Raw genomic sequence first — 23,432 nt, 5'->3', positions numbered from 1 at the left:
ATTTTTTAAGAAATAGCCTGCAAAACTCTCAGCTGAAAGTAGGAACATGTATTTCATAATGGCTTGCTGGCACATTTTTCATCGAGTAGAAAAGTAATAATAATAATTAAAAATCAGATGTGAAAAAGTTCACTCAAACGATATAGAGCTTCCCCTTGATTTAGGGGGAAAAAACTCAAGACCTCACTGCTCAGTTATCCTCACTGTGATTCATTGCTGTTTCCTAAGCAGGTCTGACTGCTGATTGGGCATAAGACTTCTCAAGGTGTGTCTTTTGCCAAGAAGCTTTTGCATTTTAAGAGTACATAATAGACCATGATAAATTCTTCTATGGTAAGAGCTGTTGCATGTTTGTTTATTCATCAGTACTGTCTTACCATTGTGAACAATGCTTGCTGGTTAATAACAATTCATTAGGTGTGCTAGCAAATGTTTCCAAACCAATTTTTTTGTGGGCCTAAAATTTGGGAAGATCTTAACCTTGGATCTTAATTGTGGCAGTTATTTCTCAGTATGCTAGTGCTGTTTTTTAAAACTCAGAATTAAAAGAAATGTGGTTATGTAATAGTAAGGGGTATTCTCAGAGTGACAGAGTAAGATAAAAATCTTCTTTGTAATAATGTAATATTTTGAGAAATGTTTATCATAAGATTTTACAGGGTTTGCATTTTTCATAAAAATGGTGTGTTAACTATTTGCAAGTTAAGTAATACAGGGAATCTCATATTGTATAATGGTATGGGCAATTTTATTTTTTTTCAGGCATCTGAATTGGGTCTATATATTTTTTTGTCAATTTATCAATCTAAATTATTTGGAAGATGAAATTAATCTTATTTTAACATATCTTTTCATCTGCCTTTGAAAAACTAAGGGAGAATCTTGAGGAAAAATACAGGAATATATGGAATAAATTTTTGCTTAGTAATTGATAATTTTATGTCAACTTTACTATCAAACAAAAAGATGCAATGACTGCTTTGAAAGAGACACAGCAGAACTGAAAAGACTTGAAACGTGCTACGTAGACAAGTTTGCATGTAAACATTTGTGATCTAACACTTGGAGTATGATAGAAAAGGCTTAGGAAAACAACAGCTGTAATACTCATCGGTGTAATGTCTGCTTTCCCAACTTTTACAGCAGTAGTGCTTAGAGCTCATTTCACATGACTGTACTTGTTCTGTGCTTGGAAAAATGTTGCAGTCATGGCACAAGCAACACCTTCATAAGGGATGGTACAGTGAGCCATACTAAAAGAGGTTTTAATGTCAATGTTGCAGTAGTAGTGATCTTATTTGTATCAAATATATAATTGAAAACAAAAAACCTTTTAATAATAACTTGTTTTAAGCAGAGAGATATTTAAGAAGTAACTCATCAAATTGTATTAAAAATACAAGGATTTTCTCAGATATTCAGACAAAGGTTTCTTACTATTGAGTTATATGAATTGCGTTCTAGTGCTTCTGTCTGTTTCTTACTTTTGGAGCACTAATTTTGTGCTTTACAATAATAAGATCCTGTTCTTAAATCAGGACTGTCTCCACAAGGTTACAGAGTGGATTTTTTTCTCAGAATTTTAACTCTCAGCACCAGTCAACACCAGAGGGTGCCAAATACAACATGATATTCAAAAATTCCCAGTAAAATAGCGTTGTATACATAATACACCTTTTCTAAACATTGTTGGTTTGATCTCTCTCAGCCTTTTATTGTTTGCATGTTCACCACCATGATACCAGAATACCCCTGGTTCTAGGTTTCCTTATAATGATAGCAACACATTCCTCTCTCCAGTGGCTGGCATTGTCAAAAAAAGATTTTCAAGTATGCAGATAAACTTTACTTAGCTACAGCAGCAATATATGTCATGCCCTTGTCCTGGCTTTAGTTCTGTGTGCAAGGGTCAGAGGCTGTGCTTTCTATTTCTATATGCCATGCTCTCAGCAAAGGAAGAAGTTAGTAAGAACTTTGAAAAGCATGTCACTCTTAGGCAAGACCCCATGGTGTAATTAATTTTACAGTTCCTTTATGTGATGTTTTTGTCAATGCTGAAGCTTGTAGCATCCACTCATGTTCCCCTCTTCAAGCTCATTTCCTCAAAGTCTGGCAGCTAGCATGCTTCAACACAAGGGAAACCAAAATGCAAATACAATTGATAGAGGTGCTTGAATTTTATGAGCTTAGAACTTTGACTTCAAGAAATGAGATGTTGTGTCTTTGTTCCTTGGACTATAATATGTTCTGACTGAATGACATATATTTTTAGTTTGTTTTTACTTTCAAAAGATAAAGAATACCATGTCGTATGGTCCCTACTGCTGAAGAACTGCAGTGTGTTTCTAAAGTTAGTTTTATTTCATCAACCAGCTAGGGGAAGATACATGTATCTGGCTAAAGAATACTTTCAGACAGATTATTCATCAGACTCGAGTCAAAGAAAATAATTCAGCAGTTTACAAGCATTATAATGGTGGACTGGATTAGTGAATGTCCTCTGTGTGCGTGTGCATTTGGTTTAAGTGCTCATAAAGAAGCAAATGTTTCTTTGTGTCTTCCTCTTTGGTCACGCTCAGTAATAAACTGAGTTCAAATAATAAACTGCTAAATCTAAAATTCTTGAAATCAACTGTTATTTTACTGTCCATGTTTTTTTTTTCCTGCACCAGCAGCTGATTGCAATCACCAGTGCTAATATTTAGACACTTACCTACCTGATTTGTTGCATTGAAGATATGTATCTAAGTGCATTATTGGTTCCTGCAGTAAATTACATCTCCAAATTGTGCAAGGATTGCATAATCCTTTGCAGTGTATTATATGATTGAAATGATAATTAGATGCTAGTCTAAGAACTCTTTTTGTCATATAAAAGGGTTTCTGAAAAGAAGGAAAATAATCTAGTCACTGTTGGAGGAGACTTTTCTGTATATTTTTAATGAAAGGCCTGTCACTATTTGTGGATTAGTGTCATCAGATTAATGCTGCTTTAACTGTGTCTAATCTCATTTCATTCTACATCAGGGAATTAAAAAAAATAAAATCAATGTATCATAGGTTTGTTTAGAAATAAAGTGGGGTTAGCAAATCAGTAAACATCAGTTCATCATGTTTAATTAGTTAATATATTTTCAGAAGATGTTAAGCAGGACCTGAACTAGCAAATGCATGTAGGCTTATTAATTTATAGGGAGGTTCTGGTGTGGAAACTGAACACTTTAAATCTGACTATTTCTTTTTTATGTCTCACTTTTTTTTTTTTAATTTAATACAAATTAGATTAAAGTTTGTCTATATGTTTTCAGTAGCTCCTTCAATAATGTGGAGTGTTTCTTTTAGTCCCCTTCCACCAAGCTATGAAATTGAAAAGATTAATATTTGTCTCCTTCTTTGGATCATTTGCAGGAAATAAAAGATCATAAGCAACTGAGAAATTCCTTTACATATCAATATATCAAATGCAAATGAAATGAACTTTGCAGTGTTAGAGCAATGACCTTCAAGGCAGACTCTGAGTCAAGAATTTCTGTTTTCAAGGCTTCTCATTCTTGCTGAGTATTTTCCTGGCATGATGTATGGATCTTTTGTGGTGTATTGTTTGCTGGAGGCTGAATGAAGGCCCTCTGGCTCATTTATCCCACTGTCTGTCTCACTTGGGATTTGAACTATGTTGCCAGAAAAGAAAGTCTGGTGGTCTCACTTTCAATTCTAATCCCCTCAGCATTAGGCTTGCTATAGCAGTTCCCTGTTGCATGACTATTTTTTCAACTACAGAACCTAGTGGTAGTTTTGGAGAGACAGTAAAAGTTGAATGGTTTTGAACAATAGCTAACATTTACTGAATATTATATGGTTGTGCTTTTGAAGCTCTCCATCATCATAAACATTTTGTATCTTAGAATGAGAAAAAGATTTGTATTTTTAATAATTTCATTTCACTTCATATGCTGTCGTTCTTTTCTTCAGTTTGGTTGATCTCTTTTTGTATTATCCTTGTCTCAAACAGTTGAAATTAGGGCTATCTGGTATTTTATTGTAACACTGATCTAAAAGGTATAGTAGAGTGAAAAGTGTTGTGGGTTGTTTGGAGGTTTTTTGGGGAGTGGGGTGTTTATAGGTTGTTCCTGTTTTTAAAAAAAAAAGGACTCAGTTTGTATGCAGGCGGATAACATTTAAGAAGAAAAATACTGTTATCCAATATAACTGTCTTGATTTCCAAATCAAGGAAATAGGAATTTCCTTGGAATAGATCATGGCTTTTTTGTTTGTTACATATAAGACATGTTGATAAGAGTTTATACATAATTATTTAAAGTATTTTCTTTAAAAATTATTAATTTTCATTGATAATTAGACCCAAGAGGGGGTAATTTCAGTATGACTGTTGAAATTGCACACAGTTTCAGATTTAAATTGTATATTTGCAGTATAAGTACACTGATTTGAATGTGAAGTTCATTTTGCAGATCCACAAATATGGGTAAGCATCTAATCTGTTGCACATTTTATAAATGGAGTAAGGAACAAACTCCATTTCAAACATTCTTTAGTGGAAATATACGAGACATTTTTGTAGTAAAGAATGATCTTTTGTGCAATTATCTTTAACTGAATTACATCACAGAATTGCCTTGTATTTATTAGTCTCCTGTTAGGTCTGGATAGCTTTCTAAGAAAATAGTATAACAGAATTTTGACAGAATGGACTTTTTAGACATAGTTTTTGGGAGAACAGAATAAATTATTTTAAAATTTTTCTTTCTTGAATTAATTTATCAAATATCTATATATAGTATAGTTGGTAACTTTATTAATTGATGTTATTAGAGTAAACGGTTACTAGTAACGTTATAGAAAACCTATTATTACTTACCATAACATTTGAGATTTTTTTTTTTGTTGTTCCCCAAAATATCACTGTGGTTCTATGGAATGTGTGAGCTGGCTGGGGCATCACCACACCTTACACTACTCACTGACAGCTGAGGTAATTGTCTCAATCTGAGAAGAATAGATAGGAGCATCAATGAAATTGGCACATAAGAATTTATGGAAAGCCTGACATTCATCTGTAGAAGGGCTGTTGCTATTAGTGGACTGTAACACTGGTCATGGAATAGCTGCATCAGTTCTCTAAAATGGTAACTGAATATATTCCATTCTGTTGAGATCTTCTCTGTTGATCTCTGTAACAGTACCTATTTTCTCCAGAATGAGACATATCTAGGACTTTGAACTTTGGAATAATAACTGTTTAGATACTAAATACCAAAATTACTTTTAGAAATATTGAACCCTACTCCAGAATCACTAACTTCCACTGGCATCTCTGATGCCTGTCTTTTAGAGGTCTTATGTACCCATATTTTCAAGGACTGTGATTTCTTCTTTAGAAATCAAGTCTGATTGTTTTACTTTCATCTCTAAACAACTCACAAAACTTAAAATCCAGTTATGGCTTCAGCTTTTTTCTGAACTTCGTGCTTCTTTATTGTATTGGCAAAGGACCTTAAACCAATTACTTAAAGCAATTGTAAAATGGAATAGCTCATTGTTCTGGAAACTGTTAAGTGGTGAAAATCCATTGGAAGTTTTTTGATACAGTGGACATAATATCACCTGAAAAAAATGGTGGTTTCTTTACAAAGTTTCTGAAACTTTGAGGTTTCATTACACAGTTAAAAGATTAAAAACAGGGATATTCTTAATCCTAAATTTCACTGTCAAGGAGTGGATGGATCTATTTTAGACAGATCTGTTATTTTTAAATCTGTGATGCATTTGCTTGTCTGAAACTCAGTTGTATTTCAGCAGTATACTCTCCTATCTCTTACCCTACATCCCAAGTTTTAAAAAAATCCCACACCTTGGATGTTAACTCTCCCTTAAGACCTGACAAAATAAAGCTAATTAAAAAACTGCCTTGCAGAAGGCATCACTTTATAGGGATTCAGTCAAAAGATGGCATACCAACTGATATAATTCAAGTATGGAGGTTTTTTTAACAATGGGGAGAAAAAAATGTTTATTTTTAAAAATGGAAACCTATTATCTAGCCAAGTGTTGATCTACTTCTAGAGCAATTAACATGTTTACAGACTCTTCCACTAGTAAAACTGCACTATTGCTCATGTAATGGTGGGGGGAAAAAAAAAACAAGGAAAATTCTAGTCAGTCTTGCTTGTCAGTTTTCTTTCTAATCATGCTTTACTGCAGGCTTTCAGATCTTGTTTTGGTCTGTGCTATGTTCCTTTTTTCTAGTCTCTTTACTCTCTTTACAAACTTCAGCTTAAAATTTTCTCGATGTCTTTTCGTCTGGCTGGTTTTAGCTTCTGTTCTTCTTTCTCTTCACTGCATCTTACATTTCTCTGTGCCTTTCTCATTAATACAGAGCTTATTTCCTACTTTTTGAAAATACTTTTAGAAAGACTCCTCTAGAAGTGGAAGTGTCTATGGACCTGTAAGAGGGAAAGTGAAAAGTAAAAGTATGAGATGGTTTGAGGAGAGGGATAAAATAGGGTTGTTTAGGTATACCTAGAGAATGACTTCAGAAAAACTGCAGTAAAATGAAAAAAGATCAAAATTAGCAAAAACAGTTAGGAAAGCTCTCACATTGCTCTGTCCATGAAGTCTGAGGACCATCAATGATCTCTACAATTTCAGTGAAGTAAAGAAAGGCTCTCAGTGATTTTTCATACAGATAGGAGGCAGAAGTCTTCGAGTCCAGTGTTCTTGACTGGTGTTTTGCTGTCTTTCTGTGTACAAGTCTGTCTATACACCCATGCCCAGCTGTGTCACTAGAACTGAGAGCAGAAAATTTCCTTATAATACTCAATATCTTATGGAAATATTTCTTAATGTTGTAGCTTAATATACTTGTGAGATGTTAATATAGTTGTCTCACAACTACACACTACAGACTGGTGTACTTCTTTAATCAGATTTCTGGATGCATCAGTTAATGTTAGCATGATTTTTAAGATTAACATGGATACTTGTGCTAATAAACTTCAGGTTTTACAATACAATGCTATACTGTCAGTCCTGAAACTTGGTTACTCTCTTGTTCCAAGAGAGAACAGATCCTCCCCCACAGTGAGTCTAATCTAGGTTCACTTTCAAAGCCTGTCTATTTAACAAGACCTCCAAGGACAGGAGATGAGCTAGGTTCTGGTTTAGTTTCATTTTGTGGAATATGACTGTTGATGCACAAGTCTGTGTTACTTTTGTATGCAGATTTACTATTGTATTGTAAATGCTTAGAATGTCTTTAAAATAGGTGGAGTATAAATGAAGAAAAATGTCTCCAAGGAGAGCTGCTTTTACTACTGTGCAGAGTTGTAAATGAGCTGTTTCTGTCTTCTGCTCTTCTAATGAGAATACTAAGGCTTCCGACAGAGGGAAAGTTTGATGGGTGTTTAAAAGCACTGAAGCACTCCTTTCAGGTTGTACTTGCATAAAATTTATGATGAGGAGTTTATCTGGTAATTGCAAGATTACTGACTTGACATCATGAAAGGCAAAGCAGTACTTCAGGTGGAAATCCAGTGCTTCACCTGCAATGCATTGGGATTTTAACACAAGCTAAGATACGCTTGTGTCACTCAACAGGTGTTCAGATATTGGTGTAAATTCAGGGCTTGGCCGAAGCAATAAGCTTTCCTCTGAATCACAGCTGAGTTACACTTGAGAACTAAAGTTCTATTTGATGCTGTCTTATATTGCAGCTGTATGGATTATCCTGCCTCTGCATGTAGATTGCTACATAATATGGTGAGGCAAGGCTGGAGAACCTTCTGATGGAGAGGCTCAGTACACAGTACAGTATTGATGGAAGCTTGTTAGGAGGAAAACTGCAGTACAGAAGCAACAGGTAAGGAAACCTCAGTGGTGGTGACTGAGAAATCAGTAGAATCCAGCCTACATTTAAAGGTGATTCATGGCTTGAATGCAGTAGCACTGCATCAAGAGGAGTAGGAGGGAAGCAGGAAGGCACTGGAAACAAATCCTGTGGGCTATCTGCAGAGATCAGTAAAACTGTTGTGTAGACAGATTTAGTAAAGCATGAAGTTTGCTACCACAAAATTAATCAAAAATACTTTGAACAAATTTGAATTGTCATCACAAGTTTAGACTGGTTTAGCATTTTGTGTTATCTAATTGTGGTGGTTTTTATCTGGCTCTAGGAATCCTGGCCACTGCCTTTAGCATATCTTCAAAGGGAAAGAAAATAGTTCTTTGTTTATCAGACTTGCCCTGTATTCACAAAAATACAACTGGTAGCATTTTTGCAAGTAAACTCAGTTGACTTAAAAAAATTCCTGACTCACCACCAATGTCTTCTCCAACTAGAACCCAAGTATCTTAACATTTCAGCTAGCTAGCTCTTTGGGTCCAAAGGTGTAGTAGAAAATAAGCTATTGTTTTTTGTACATGTGATCAGGTGCTAGAATTTAGTAAGTAACGGATCTGTCTGACTCAGAGGCAGATTGATTTAGCAGATTACTTGATTTAGCAGATTACGAAGAAGGTGGTTGAGATTATGACCCATACTGCCCTTTATGGTTGAGCTCCCCATAAAGCTGCTTCTGAACTGCTGCAATTTTTAGTGCGTTTTCATGATACTCCGACATCTTTTTTATTGCTAGCTGTCTCAATGCAAGTTACCTAGTCTTGTGAGTTCTAGCCCTAAATATCACATGTGCAAGGACGTACAGTTTAGAAGACGGAGAGAACATCAATCTAAAATTAAAATAGAGTTTAGGTTAAACACATATTTGTTCCTGTCCTCTCTCGATCATTCTCACTGAATGCAATAGTTTATTTTAATAAACCTGCTTAGACTCAAGGGTCTAAGGATGACCTTAAGGATCTTTTCCAACCTATGTGATTCTATGATTACTAATCATCATTAGGAAATGCACTCTTTTCCTGTGTAATTATAAATTGATTAAAAAGAAACAAATCAGCAAGTGATTTTACTTTCTGAAGGGACTAAATTTACAACGAAATTATTTTTCATTTCAAAGTTAATTATTTCTGTTATTATGCAGCTTTATGAAATATATCTGGAGGTAGCAGCTTGTGTGTTATGTGCGGCTCTAACCCCCTAAACAGTTCTTATCACTTCATTATCTTTGCTGGGTAACCAGACATTTTAAGCAGTAGATATTTTTGCCATTCACTTGCTTTAGAAATAATACCAGGAATTTTTGGAACAAAATATCTTTTGCTATGATATCAGTTTTCTATGTTTTATAAGGAAGAAATGTTTTTTTCAAAGTAATTTAATTTATTGTAAAAAGTTACAAAATAAGCCTTTTGTGTTAAATGAAAGCACCATGTCTTAGTAGGACATGTATTTTTCCTGTTCCCTTACATATATATATATATATATATATATCTATCTTATTGTTAAGTATATTTTATCACTAGGATTCTGTTAGTTTTGTGAGATTGTTACCTGGAACAGTTATAATCCAGGTAATCAATATGAAATGTTTTATCTAGTATCTTTCCCTCTTAATCCGTTAAAATAAAAGTCGTTTACACTGTGGGTTGTGCTTGAAATTGTAAAATAAAAGTCAACAAAAATGACTGCATAAATGGCTAGGGAAATGTACCAGACATGGCTTTGCAGCTTGGAGTACTAGACTGATGGGTAGGAGTGAGAGGCAGAGGGAAGGCAGGAAGACACAATTCCTGTTGTTAACTACACAGTTCAGAAATTTATAGCCGCCAAGCAGTAAGACTATGCATATGTGAGAGCACAGGCAGGTTGCAGAGTAGAGAGCACAAAGACTACCAAGCTGTTGCAGAAAAGGGGAAACCAAGTTCTGATAAACTGAGACTTTTGTTCTAATCCATTTCAATTGGAAGATCAGCTGAGTTTACTCAAACCCTCTTTATCAGTATCTTAAACTAAAAAGATTGATTTAGCACTGGTGTGACAAGTGCCAATACAGTCCTTTGGTTTTTTTATGCTGCCATAAACTGCAATATAGGGGCATAATGAACCACAACTTGAAGAGAGCATGTGTTTGTCTATTGGCCATAATTTATCGAACACACACCTGTGCTCTATTTTGTTATTACTGTTGCCAGTTTGATTCTTATCACAAGTCTAATTTGGTAGATTAGGTAGTACTCAATTCCTAGAGTTAATTGTTCATGTGACTATCTCAGCCTTTAAAAAATTTACATCATTTGTAGAACAACTTGAAAGAAAGACCTAAACTTACCATAAAAGCTCAAGCACCAGAAGGCAAATAAAAAGCATGTTATTATTAAACAAAAAACTGTGGGGCTTGATTCAGGAGTACAGAGTATATGAGTGGCCTTATTAAAAAAATACAACAATCCTACTATTTCCTTCCTATTCTGAAGGGCAAAAGAGGTGAAGATGAATCTATTCTATGATAAAACATTTCAGAAACCTATTATAGTACTAACTAGTAGTTAAAGAACTTGAGACAAACTCTTTGCTTGAGTGGATCTGCACATTTCTTAAAAAGCCATGCTCTGCAGGGGGGCAGTCATTTTCTTTTTGTAAAAGAGAACCATTTCACATATCCAGTTTAATGTTTGATCATGCAAACAGTAGATTTGGTGCAATGGAGGTAATTAACTTCTGGGTTGATATGGCTGAGGAATTGAACGGAGAAGGACTAGAATGCTTTAAATTGGATTAGTCTACAGTAAAATGTTATCTTGCAATCACAACTGTAATTTCATTTTTTCTTGATGCCCTCTCCCCACAGAGAGCTTAGTATGCTAGTTTCAACCAGATTTCTGATTATATGGCATATGCATTTACAGTCTGTTACTGTTGGGTGGTTCATTATAGGCTCTGGCTGTTCAAACTGAGAAGCAGCTGTAGAGTGTTTTCAACAGTGCTCAAGTTCAGCATTGCACTGACACTTAATGCTGCTTGTGATTGGCTTCAGGTGCAGGTAGAATTAATTCCCATCTAGCTACAAAAAAACACATAGACATACAGAAGGAAAGTCTTACTAGGCTATAGTGATCAATACTTTATGTTGAAGTGCTTGATGATCTTAGTTCTATTTATTTATTTAACTAGAGTCTGCATCACGTAAATACTGTTACAGTTAGCCCTAGTCTTCAAAATGTCTGCTAAGCTGCATGTACTGAATGAATTTGGAGATTTGTACTAGTCCTTTCTGGTGATGCTAGGTTCATTAATACTTGATCACCTGATTGCCATCAGATCACCTGCCAGGGCAAATCTGACCTGCATCAAGCATGAAGGTTTACCATTTCCATCAATCAATAAGTATACACAGTACACTAGTCATGTTAACTTCGGCCAGTTGTGGGAGGATGAACTAGTTTGGGCGTAGAGTTAGGGAAATGCCAATGTGCTAGATCAAGTATTGTGCAAGTCTGCAAGAGAAAAATGACACTTTCAAAATTCTTTCAGCCAATTTGCACTAGTGGAGCAGGTTTGTGCCAGACCTGCACTCCAAGTGAAATGCAAGAACATCTGCACGAAATCAGACCAAAAGTATATCAGTCTCTTCATAAGACAAGGTTAAGCTTATGAAAGTGTTGTAAAAACATAAATATACAGGGATACTTATTACCCCAGGGTATCACCACAGCTATTGGTAGTTAATTTTCTAAGGATTTTCAGAGATTTTGGTGGTCTCTGTGTCTTTGTTTTAAATAGGTTTTGATTTTGTTGTTTTGTTTCCCTAGCACATACTGTATTTTAAAGTCATTCATACTTTGCTGTCCACAACATCTGTGACACTATGTTCCCCATTGAATAGGATTGCATGAAAAATTTCTGCTTCTGTTTTTAGAGCTTCTGTTTAATAATTAAAAACATGTTGATGTTATGAAGTAGAGAAGGTTGCACTTCCATCATAGAAGGAAGGTAAACAAAGGGTGGTTGGTCTATGCCTCTCATAAGAGCAATGAGCCACTGTTTTAGTTGTTTCTTGTAAGCTACTGGTGATAGATATTAGCTACCTACCAACTGAAAATACCTGGTCTGAAGTCTGACAGAAGGGTAAAGTAACTCAGTGTTTGTGGTATTATTTGTGAAATGTGTGGAAAACAGAACTATATCACAAGGGGGAACTCAAATAGATATATTCCATACAACTGAATTATTCTGAACACAATAGTCTGAGCAGATGTTAAGGCACACACTTTAATTAACTGTGAATGATAGTCTGCTCTGTGGTTACTGAGTTGCTGAGTCAGTATGTATTTAAATCCGGATTGGTATTTTGTAGACTCTTTACATAAACATTGGCCAGAACAGCATATGTAAATTGAGTCCTGTTTTGTGTTTGTTTCTCTGTAGTCTGTAATACATTTGCTAAATGTTGGACTGTCCTAAAACTCCAGGTTAGAGGTGTCACTTCAGTGCCTAGCCTACCAACAATAGTTATGCTAATTGTTTCTTTTCAAATAATTCAGTATCCATACAGCTTTCACAACAAGTTTTCAAAATTTTACCCAAAATATTTTGATTATGGTAGCTTAAAACAATTATTTGAACAAGGAAACGCGAAGCAAATCACAGATTAAAATAAATGAGTGAGAGTATTGATAGTCTGCTCAGTACATTGTGTGATACTGCATATTCTTGCTAGCTCTGCTCTGAGCTATTATTGTAAAAACCACTCCTCTAGGTTCAGGCTGAACAGCATGTGTAATGTCTGTGACAGTTTGAGCCCTTGGAGATGGAACTGGTTGAACAGAGTAGTCTATTCAGATAAATGTAGGGGATTCATTCACATGGAAATCATTCCTGGCACGGTTGATACAAAGTATGAGTGAAAGAGGAAACAAAAAAGGAGCCACAGAGGGCTGCACTCCCAGCACCACCAGTAAATCATCAGAGCTTCATTGTTCACCATTCATGTAAGTTACTTTACATCACATCTGTCTCACTCAAAGTTTTAAGAGGTAGTGCTTAGACATAGTCCTACAGTAAAAGATTACTTTAAACTAATTTGAAACCTGATTCTCATTTATGTATAAAAGTAAAACATGTTATGCCATTATAGCATCAAACTCTAAACTGATTTTCATCTCCCTTTAAAAGCCCATAGATATTTTTCTGTAGTGCTGAAAAGTTGGATGAGTCCAGTTTAAATCAGTAAAGAAGGTAGAAAAAATGCAGAGCTAGCCGGTACCAGCAAAAGCCTGATATACCTAGGAAATATGTATTCTTCTGAATTTTTCTGTCAGATATGCTTCCACTAGGAGGAGTTGTCATCATATGCTTACACTGTAAGAGTATTGGACTTGTGCTTTAATTAACTCTTTTGGTGCAAAATGTTGTTACTTACAATGTGAAGTGTCTATAAAGTTAACCTGTATCTGACTCGCTGCTTGTACTTTCTGCTAATTGGTATCAATATAAATATGAAGGGAAGCTTGCGGCTTGTGATATCTTAACATGCAAACTTATGTTCGTCATTTGTATTTAGGGCTAAAATTGAGTGCATTTCCTAGAGATTACAACTTATTTTTAATGTTATGTTTTCCATAGAATATTGTGATAACTTGAGAATTGCAGTTTTAAGTTATGTTTTAATAGTAACAGTTAAGGGAGAAGCTTGAAATGAAATATCTGGATGTCTAGAAGGCCCAAGAAAGATGCAAGAGGGGAAGAGTTAAATCTCACATGTGCACAGTCAGGATTTTTTTGCTTAATGCTTATGTCACAAATACCGATTATGACTTAAAAACGGTGTTTTAGAGGTTCTAATTGGACATAATTTCATTTGCATTTTAAATTCAATGTAATGCAGTTACTGCTTGGATTTAAGTGCTTCCTTTGATCTGTTTTGTCACTCAGGTGTTGCAAGACAGTGGTACACTTGGTGGTACACAGTTTTGCTTTGTTTCTCATACTATTTTCCAATACTCATCTCTTTTCATCAAATCATGAAATATGATTCTAGTAAAATGTGTGTTTTGTAGTTTTTCAGCAATACAGCTACTGCATAGACTCCTGTGGGGTAAGGAGTCAGACACCTTAATCAAGCCTGTCCTTTAATTAAGAGAAGGAAGGAGTCTGCTTAGGATGTGTACCAACTTGGTATGTTTAAAAGACTTTCAGATTGTTCTAGAACAAAAGAAAACAGATGTTTAAACCTCTTGGGTATTACAAACCAGAACTGAAATTTTATGTGCAGTTTTATTATTTTTATTGTGTAAGGGTCTTAATTTTTGCACTGAATCAAACAGCTAAAGTGACTTAGTGCTGCCACTCTCCAGCTGTCTTCCCCATCCCTTCGCTGTAGTTGTTTCCACAACACAGTTGGCAGAAATGAGAAAGTTTATGCCTCATTTGCTTTCTTTCACAGTCCAAGATGGATTAAAAGTGTATATGTTTACATGCAGACTGGGATCTGCATGGCAGAGGAGTCAGTAACCTGCAGCAGAATTTGAGAGGGGATTTAATGTCTCGGATTCGCACTTTCATTGTTTGACCATCATTGCTTGCTTTTTGTGCCAGCATAAGCTTTTCTGTGGTTGTACAGTGAAGGAAATAAGAGACCTGATTTGACTTGAAATAACAACCCCTTCCTCTGGGTCATTTTCTTTGCCAGATCAAGTCTCTGATCCCCTTCACTGAATGCTCAAGCAAATGCTAGTGCTGGCACAGCAAAGAAACCAGTGCAAGGGAGAAACAAGCACTTCAAATTGGAGGCTGGTAATAGATGGTAGCTACCTAAACTGGCTTCAACAGTGCTGCCACCAGACATATTCACATCTCATGAAAGCACAGTAACTAAACGTGCTATAGATATAAGAACTGTAAGAAACTTGTGTGATTAAACTATAAGAAAACTGATCTTTTGCAATATTTTAAGTGCACATCTGGTATAGACAAGATATTTCCACATTTATGGATGACAAATCTCCATGTTTTATGTGGACAGTACAAGTAAATACCCACTTATGAGTTTTTGCTATATTCCAGAGTCTTGGTTGAATGAATTTTAATGATGTCTGGGTAGAAGAAAAAGGAAAAAGAGATTAAACACAAATAAAAAATGTGTATCAGCCAAAGACCTTGGGCAATTTGTTTTGGTTTGATCCAAAACATATTTACTACTCAAGTTTTTTGATTTGTGCTGAAGTAAAAAAACCTCTTTACTTGACTCTACAGCACAGATGGCAAAATTGAAAATGCAAATATATTTATAAATTTTTTGAGAATGTTATACAACCTCACAGTAGTTTAACAGTTTGTCAGCCATTTCTATATACTGTCAGCAGCATGGTATGCATTGTGCAAATTATTAGTGCCTTTGGAGTGGTCTCATTTATTTGTTTAGCAGATAATTAGGATGCTGGTTGCTTTGAATCTACCAGTTTACCCCAAATTACTTAAAAACCCCGGTATTTGCATTCTCCATACATACAAATGCATTTAGTTTAAATAGCTGGTGTGACTCACTGCACAGGAATGTCAGTCTTTGGATCTATTTTAAATTAGATATCTAAAAGATAAATTCTCTGTAATTTCTTCTATATTTCAGTAAAAATCACCACCAATCAAAATAACACACTGGAAAAAAGTATGATGAAAATTCAGCTGTGCCATACTATTTATGAAAAACTTAGGTTTTTTATAATAAAGCTAACTGTAGCTAACACCTTGTTAGCTCTAGCAGATAACATGCACTGAAGGTTCACGTTCAGTAATTTGTCCATTGAGTTTTCTTTCTTCAGTTAATATCTCCCAGCACAGTATGAGATTATTAAAATGAAGAAAGTACATTAGATAACTGGTTTGACGTATTTTAGAAACTGCTAATTACTATTACCTGCGCTCTTTGACAACTGCATATTTTAACTCTAAGACTGCATGTTTTTTCCTTTTTGTAGTATGTACAATACTAGAAAGGAGATTCCTTATGTTCTTTTTGTACCTTCTCATGCTCCCTTTCTGACATGCCCACCACCCCCCTCGCCCCGTATACTTCCAGACTTTTTCTGAGGTCTGTTTAGTTGCCTGTTCCACTTCCATCGCATGCTGCCTCATGGAAATAGCTTCACCTCATATTTTCTCCTTTTCCAGTACTGTGATAGCACCTTTTACTACTGTTTTAACTCTTCGTGCTTATGTGATACTGAGAATAATTGTATGTCAACAGCTGATTCATAAAGTGAAGGTGGTATTAATAGTTTAGGTCCAGACTGTATGCATATAATTAGTTTCAAAGAGAATTAAGTATGTATTTCACTTCACAAGGCCAGAGATTTTGTGAATGTAAATTGTTGTCTTAAGTAAAATAATTGGATCATTCACAACTTTTTCCATGTTTTTCCTCCTCTTCGTGTTATAAAAGGGATTTATCAGAAGTGCTACTTTGACTACTTTTATTTCTTTTTTTATTTTGTTAAACCATCGTAATTGTAAGAACGTTAACTTTTTTTACATTATGTTCTTATGCCCTCTACAGTATGGGTTTGTACATAGGTCATATACTCACAACACTTTCTTATATAGGTAATTATTCCCTTGTAAGATGCTTTTTGATGGAAGCCTAGAGATGGGATCTGACTGTAGTAATTATTACATGATGAGTAGTTGTTGCCTGTTGTTCCTTTCCATGCAGAGTTAGCCAAATCTTAAAGGTTTTGCATATTGTTCCTATCTGAAAAAAAAAAAAACAACGCAGTGGTAGCTTATCTTTGATGTTTATATGCAATGTACCAAGCTCTGTTTCTGTGAATACAAGAGGATTGACACAGTAGGGGAAACAGGTTTTTTTTAGTCAGTTATCCACTCCTTTCAGCCACAGTCCTTGGCCCAAAAGGTGCTTTCGCTGGACTGTCTAGTGCGCAGTGACAGGATTTGTTTGACCAGTGTGTGGCACTTTGATTCTGCTGATGGATTGCTTTTCAGGTATTTCTGCTGGTTCTGCCTCTTGCCCTGTCTTCCAGATGCCCTTCCCTTTTTGCTAGCAGAAAAGATGGAGATGGCTCTATAATATGCTGGTTTTGATTAGTGTGTTACCAGCCTGTCACCTTATTAATTAGGAGAACCATGCTCAATTCTTAACTAGAAAATTTCTGGGTTTTATTTAAGGCAGTAGGCTAGGACAAGCCTCACAGAAATTATGGCAGTTTACTGTTACTGTATTAACAAATCCTGAAGAAGAAAGTTACTTTTCTCACTAAGATGTTATCACTGCCACAGAGATGAAACAAGCTTTGGGTCATTCACTGGTATCTTCTGACTTTCCCATTCTGCATTTAGTATTCCTTATACAGAACAGTCAGCTTCTGAGGTTTTTCAAAAATACACACATTTGTTGTCTTAAACTGTACTAATGACAACATGCTTCACACTTGGCAAATAATTTAAAGAAGAGAGAGGAGAAATAGAACTATGACCTGGGCTGCAAAATAAAACTTTTGTTCTTTTGCATTTGTTCTTTTGTATTAAGATGGTAAAATCTCTGGGAGGTGGCACCACAAGCATGATGACCACTTCCAGCTTTTCTAGTTTTTCATTGTACTGCATTCAAAAACTGACACTCCAATGGCAGAAACTTTCTGCCATTCAAACATGAATTGCCATAGAACATTCAAGAAATAACTGTCTAAATTGCTTAGTTAAGCATGAATAGTTAAGATGTGATCAGCAAAGAGAGCAGACCTTTGGTCAGTGGTATTATTTAATGCCACACTATAGGACTTGAGACATACAGAACGTTGTACAGGAAGGTCAGCTTTATTGAGGCTGTAATTTAGAGAGTTTATTGATTTCCCTGATGTCAGAGGAAAATAAAGGTGCATCTGAAAATGAAAGTACATCTGAAAACAAAACTGATGGACCCTTGATTCAAGGGAGCTAGTTAGGAAGGCACACCCAGTTCAAGTGATTAAAATCCTTAAGAAAACTCTTACTCTGCGCAAGTCCAATAAATCAACTTTTCCCAATTAATTATTGTGTCGCAGCAGGAGGCTAGACTTAATTTGGAAGTACAATACAAATCCATTTTGCTGAAGTATAAAAGGCACAATAAAAGAAACTACTTACCGGATGAGATGAAATTGCTGGCTCTGCTGACTCACTGGAGGAACTGGTGAGAATGGGATTATACCATGATACACAGCTTGCTCCTTGTCATATTACAGCCTGAATCCCTGAGGGGAACTGACAAAGAAGGATGAATTGTTGTTCCTGGAATACTTACTATATCCACACAGTGATGTGGAGTCACTCAGCCTTTGTGTCTTTGTAATACACACATAACCACTCTGCAAAAATTACAGTGAAGCTAATTTGATGAAAGCACAGCTGTAAATTAAGAATCTGATATTACATATCACTTAGTTTGTGTCTGGAGTATAACAAGCCAACATCATCATCTTATGATAGTTCTGCGATATTGTGATAGAGGAAAGAAGAAAACTAATTATCAGTGTAGTAAAGCATTGCAGTATTGAACAGTTGGATTTAAAAGCTATATAGAACATCTTTCTCAGTGCTTTTGCTTCAGATATGCCCCAATATGTATGACTGCCACTGTGAGCATGTTTTTAAGACAATAAAGGAAAGCACTCCAAAAAATAAAAGCTAAAAATCTGTTCAGTAGATCAGAGTGCCACTGTAGGAACCTCCCATTATTACCTGTTTGATAACTTTTTGGCAGCAACTTAATTTCATAAAAGCCTCTGAACAACTGGTGTTCAGAAACAGAACTGTACAAACCCAGGTAGGATTTGAATTGTTTATTTTGATGTTAAAAAACTGAACTTTTATAAAAGATGTGAGTAATACTGCAAGACCTTCCACATAAGGATTTCAGAATACTCTAACTTCACTTTTAAGCTTGTTAAGTAATAACAGAAGAAAAAGTCTCACTGAATAAATAGAAGCAAGGCATGGAGCAACCATGGTTTTATCACATAAAAATATGGTGATCTGACTAAACCTATGAATATCTCATTGTTGCAGGAAACCTAAGCTGTACAGGAAGTGACAGTGTTTAGAATGGGTAAATAGAACATAGATCTTGTATCGCCCTCCAATAGATGCTGTCATATTTCGGTTTCCTTCCTTCCTGTGGAAATGAAGGATATTCATTTTTCAGTGGGGAAAAAAAATGTGTGCCCACCATCTGCCACACACCTTGCTGGTGTGTTCATAATTGTATTTTGGATGTTAGAAAAATGGGATTACTTGCCCTAAACAAGAGTTGGTCCTATTTCACAAATAAAAATAAATAGTGTAAAAGTAGAATAATAGTAGGAAATGCCCTTTGCCTAAAACCAGTTCTCGTAATGAAATATTTAGGGTCTTTTACAATTTATTTTGTAATTCCATCTTAGTCTTAACCTTGATCAGGCTCTGAATATATCTCATGTTCTGACCACTAGGTTGTACCCTGCATTCAATCAACAGTGTAATATTGGCTAAATAAGGGATGTTTGAGTTAATGTTTCTCTTCCCTTTCTTCGCCAAAACTACCATTAGCAGAAGCATCAGAAAGGCAATTAGTTACCTTGTGTGAGAAAGGAGATTATTTTTTTTTCCCCCTCCCTTCATCTCTAGGAAAAAAAGTTTTCATTAAAACAGTAGGGAAAAAATTACAGAGCTGTCAAAAAGCACTTAATAGCACATAAAACTACGCCATAAAATAATCACATTCAAAGGTGTAAGTGCAACATATTTGAAAACAATGCATCTTGTATCTCTTAGTATCTCATTGTATAAAGTTAACATTATTTTCTGCTTGCACTTGAATTTCCTTTGTATGGGGGTTTGGAGATAGACTGATTATTGGTGGGGGTTTTTTTGTTTTGTTTGGTATAAATTAATAACAGAGCAAATTCAGGCAGCCAAGTAAGATTAGATAGCCACTGTTTATCACTATATTGATAAAGAGAATGTTTCTCTGTGGAATTCTAGGATTCCTTTCATGCTTAGTGTAGAATTTATCTTTGCTCTGGAATGATAAGTGTGGTGACTCTCCACCAATTCTTGTAGATATTTTTTAATTGTCATGTATTAGCATGAAAGCTAAGTATTCAAGATGAAATATAAAATTTATACTCTTCAAAAATACACAGTGAAGTTGTTAAACAGGTTTGAAAACAAGTTCATTTATGACAACAAAATTAAAGTCTGTGACTGAATTAGAAATGTATGAACCAGAAAAGAGCTATTTGTCTATGGTTTTACTAATGTTCTAACCAACTAGCTGTGTTTTCCTTTTATCTCTGAAAATCACACGCCTTTCATGCTGACCATCTTGCAATCTGAAAGTACCTGTTGAAAGCAAGCCAATAAATGAGAAAGATTTCAGTGGCTGAGCTTGTCCTCGCCTCACATAAGAATGTTCTCTGTGGCTTTAACATTCCTCAAATAAATTCTTTTGTGGTGTGTCCATTAAATGTTGAGATTTTCTGATCGATGTTATTCCACAAGATGATCTTAGTTACTGTAATACCATCATTCTTTAGATGCATACTTGTCATCCATATCCTGCAATACTTTCACAATAAAAAAAAAAAACTTGAAATAAAGCAAGTAATATAGCAGAGTATTCCAGTGGCAGATAGAGGGATTTCACAATGTGATTTGTAAATTATCAGGTTCGTTCATTAATAGATCATAAAGTGACAAATTCCAGGATTACAGCCTCCACAGTGTAATGGTGTATGTGTCTCTGAAGTGCAACCATTTTGACTTGTTTCCAAGGTAGACCAACTGAGGCAGAACTCAATAGTGACTTGCAAAACAATGTTTAGTTCAAAACATTGTGTGTCTTACTAATGGTATTGTTCTAACTTAAATGCTTTTAAAATATCTTTGGGAATGTGTTGTACTTGAACACAGGTAATACTGCTACTATGGCCTACTTTTCTGCAGGACAGTATTTTCGGTTTTGCAATTTGTATTTAAAGAAAAAGAAAAGCTTCAACATTTTTCTAGTGTTCTAGAACTATAAAAATGCTAAATAGCTTTCTCTATCTGACAGAAAACAACACTGGCTCTTTGCTGACCATAACATGTCAGCCTTTAGGCAGCTTCTTGTCACATGTTCAGAGTAGACAGATGTGTTGGAACAAGTGGTTTGTGGCTGGAAAGTCATAATTCCAGTCGATTTATACAGAGCTAATAAGCCAGTACTTTTCCTGAAGTATAGATGAGAGGAGAATCTTCAAATAAAAAAAAGTATTTAAAATGTATGATTAAAGACGCTGCATGTCTGAACATGAACATTTCCTGCTCCTGGCATCAGTGCTCTGATAGGAAATGTTCAAGTCACAAGTTACAGATTTAGAATTGGACATCCTTGAATTTATTTAGGATATGCTCAAACTTGCAAATAGAAATCTTTTCACAAGCTCAGCAATTCTTTGGAAGCTCAGGTATTTGTTTATGTAGATCTTGCATAACTGCTTACATAGAGCACTGATGTTGGGAGAATATTTTATGTGTCTATCTTTTGTCTTTCTATGTCTGTCATGTCCATCTTAATGTCTATCTTTTCTTTCAATTTAGCAACTGTTAAAATGTAACAAAAAGTATTTTTAATTACAGATAACTCAAATTCAGATGGCATCATGATGGAGACCAAACTGTAACAATCTCTTAAGTTGCTTTTCTTGTAGAAATATTCCATTACAGGTTGACTTTAGCTATGTTCACGTTTCCGACACAGACCACTGAATCTTTTTTTATTTTGACTGTTTTACAAAATATGCAATTTCATTCACTTCTTTCATATTCCTACACATAACACTGTTCCTTTTCCCGTTTCTCTTCATTTTATACATGTAAGAATGAGCATACTGAGGAACATTCTCTTGAATACAAAGGCTGAGTATTATTTAACTGATATTACAGTATTGAGTGACTCTTATTCATCTTCTAAAACAGTGGTTCTCAACTTGTGGTCCATGTATCCTTGGGGGCCTGCAGTGTCATCACAGGGGGTCTGCGAAGGCTTAAAGTAGGGATGGGAAACATCCAGCCCAGAAACATTTCATCTGGCTCACAGCAAGTGGAAATCATTGCAATAAAGATAGTATAGTAGGAGTGTGTTCATTAACAGAGTATTTCTCCTTCTCTCCAAATTTGAAGACCCTTCATGAGAAAATTGAAATAAATATTTGATGAAGTCTAGTGCCTTAAATCTTGAATTAAGTCTTGGTGGTCCACCACCACAAAAGGTATTTAAAGGGAGTCCATGGTGAAGGAAAGTTTGGGAACTCCTACTCTAAAAGATTAATTCAACTGTGAGAACTAGACAAAATACAGTCTTCAACATTCCCTGTTTGTATGAGGATTACGGTGAAACGGTGAATTAAATGTAATAATCTTAATGCATAGATAACTGCTTATTACCAAGCATCCAAGGGAGTATGAATCTCTTTGGCTGTAATGGTAGAACTTCCATACTATTAAGTGCTTTCTTAGTTCTTCAGTCATTTAACATTCCTAAACAGTAGTATTGGGGTTTTGGTTTTGTTTTTCAGAGTCAAAGGCGTTGTGAAGTGAGAGAGTAGTTAATGAAGTATCTATCCATTTCTAACTGGCTGATCCAGCTTGCTCTTGCAGAATATTGCACACTCTTTGGGCAGTGTGATGGAATAGAGGTAAGAACTGGCTTTTTCAATAAAATTCTTGAGAAAATGTCATGCAAGATGATACAATGCAAGTGATAAATGTTCCATGATATGATGTTGGAGCAAAAACCCTAAAGGCTGACGGTTTGCTTTTGTCTTAGGAAAGGGGAAAATAAAACCAATGTCTTTTGTAATTGTATACTAAAACTTAGAGAAATAGTCACTTACTGGTGAGCTAGATAAAATTAACATTTTACTATATTAGTCATGGCTGTCTCAGATTGTAACAAATGGGCATGTTCACCAGAACAAGGGCACATAGATAACTTCTATTCTGTGAAAGTTAACAAATAAGTTCCTTCCTTAAAATTCAGAACTAGATAAAATACAAACATACATGCCAATTGTTACATGAAGTTGTTTATAGGTAAATGGATACTGTGTGGCTTAAGAATAATATTCTCTGTTGAGCAAATACCGCATTACAGAAGGACCTTATATCAGTCATCTTGAAGATCCATAGACATTTATTTAGGCATTCTTAGGAAGCCCTTTTCACATATGTCTTGATCAAAGTTTCTTCTTTATTGGCCATTTTGTGTTTTCAGTTTTTATCATACCTGTACAAATTTATTGACATATACAAACTATATCATCAATTAAATACTGCTTTGACATGTTTTAATTCTGTCTCATATTCCTAATTCAGAAAATAAATGTAAAAACTACAATTGAATATTCTCATCAACTGAAAATATCCTTGGATTCACTTTGAAGCAAATGTTTAATGATATTTTTTTTGTTGACTAATCAAATTTTCATGAAGTGGCACTAAAGTT

The 23,432-nt window shown here is 35.1% G+C and overlaps 1 protein-coding gene across 2 annotated transcripts in view; it reads left to right on the top strand.

Annotated features, from left to right (window-relative positions):
• Nucleotides 1-233: 233 nt before the first annotated feature.
• The window catches only part of BCAR3 (BCAR3, NSP family adaptor protein), a 97,091-nt gene continuing 73,892 nt past the window's right edge, over nt 234-23,432 (top strand). Inside the window, exons 1-2 of one of the 2 annotated variants that reach the window (XM_026854457.1) lie at nt 234-333; nt 22,504-22,623. In XM_026854457.1, coding sequence (XP_026710258.1) covers nt 22,537-22,623 — 87 coding nt within the window. In that variant the 5' untranslated portion in view covers nt 234-333; nt 22,504-22,536. Of the gene's footprint in view, nt 334-22,503; nt 22,624-23,432 lie in introns of those variants that run through there. The other variant, XM_026854460.1, reaches the window with a different exon arrangement.

This window comes from Athene cunicularia, assembly GCF_003259725.1.
Source record: "Athene cunicularia isolate RWA chromosome 8 unlocalized genomic scaffold, athCun1 chr8_part1, whole genome shotgun sequence".
NCBI classification, from domain to species: Eukaryota; Metazoa; Chordata; class Aves; order Strigiformes; family Strigidae; genus Athene; species Athene cunicularia.
The sequence above is the reverse complement of the archived record's forward strand: the minus strand, read 5'-3'. Positions and strand labels throughout refer to the sequence as shown.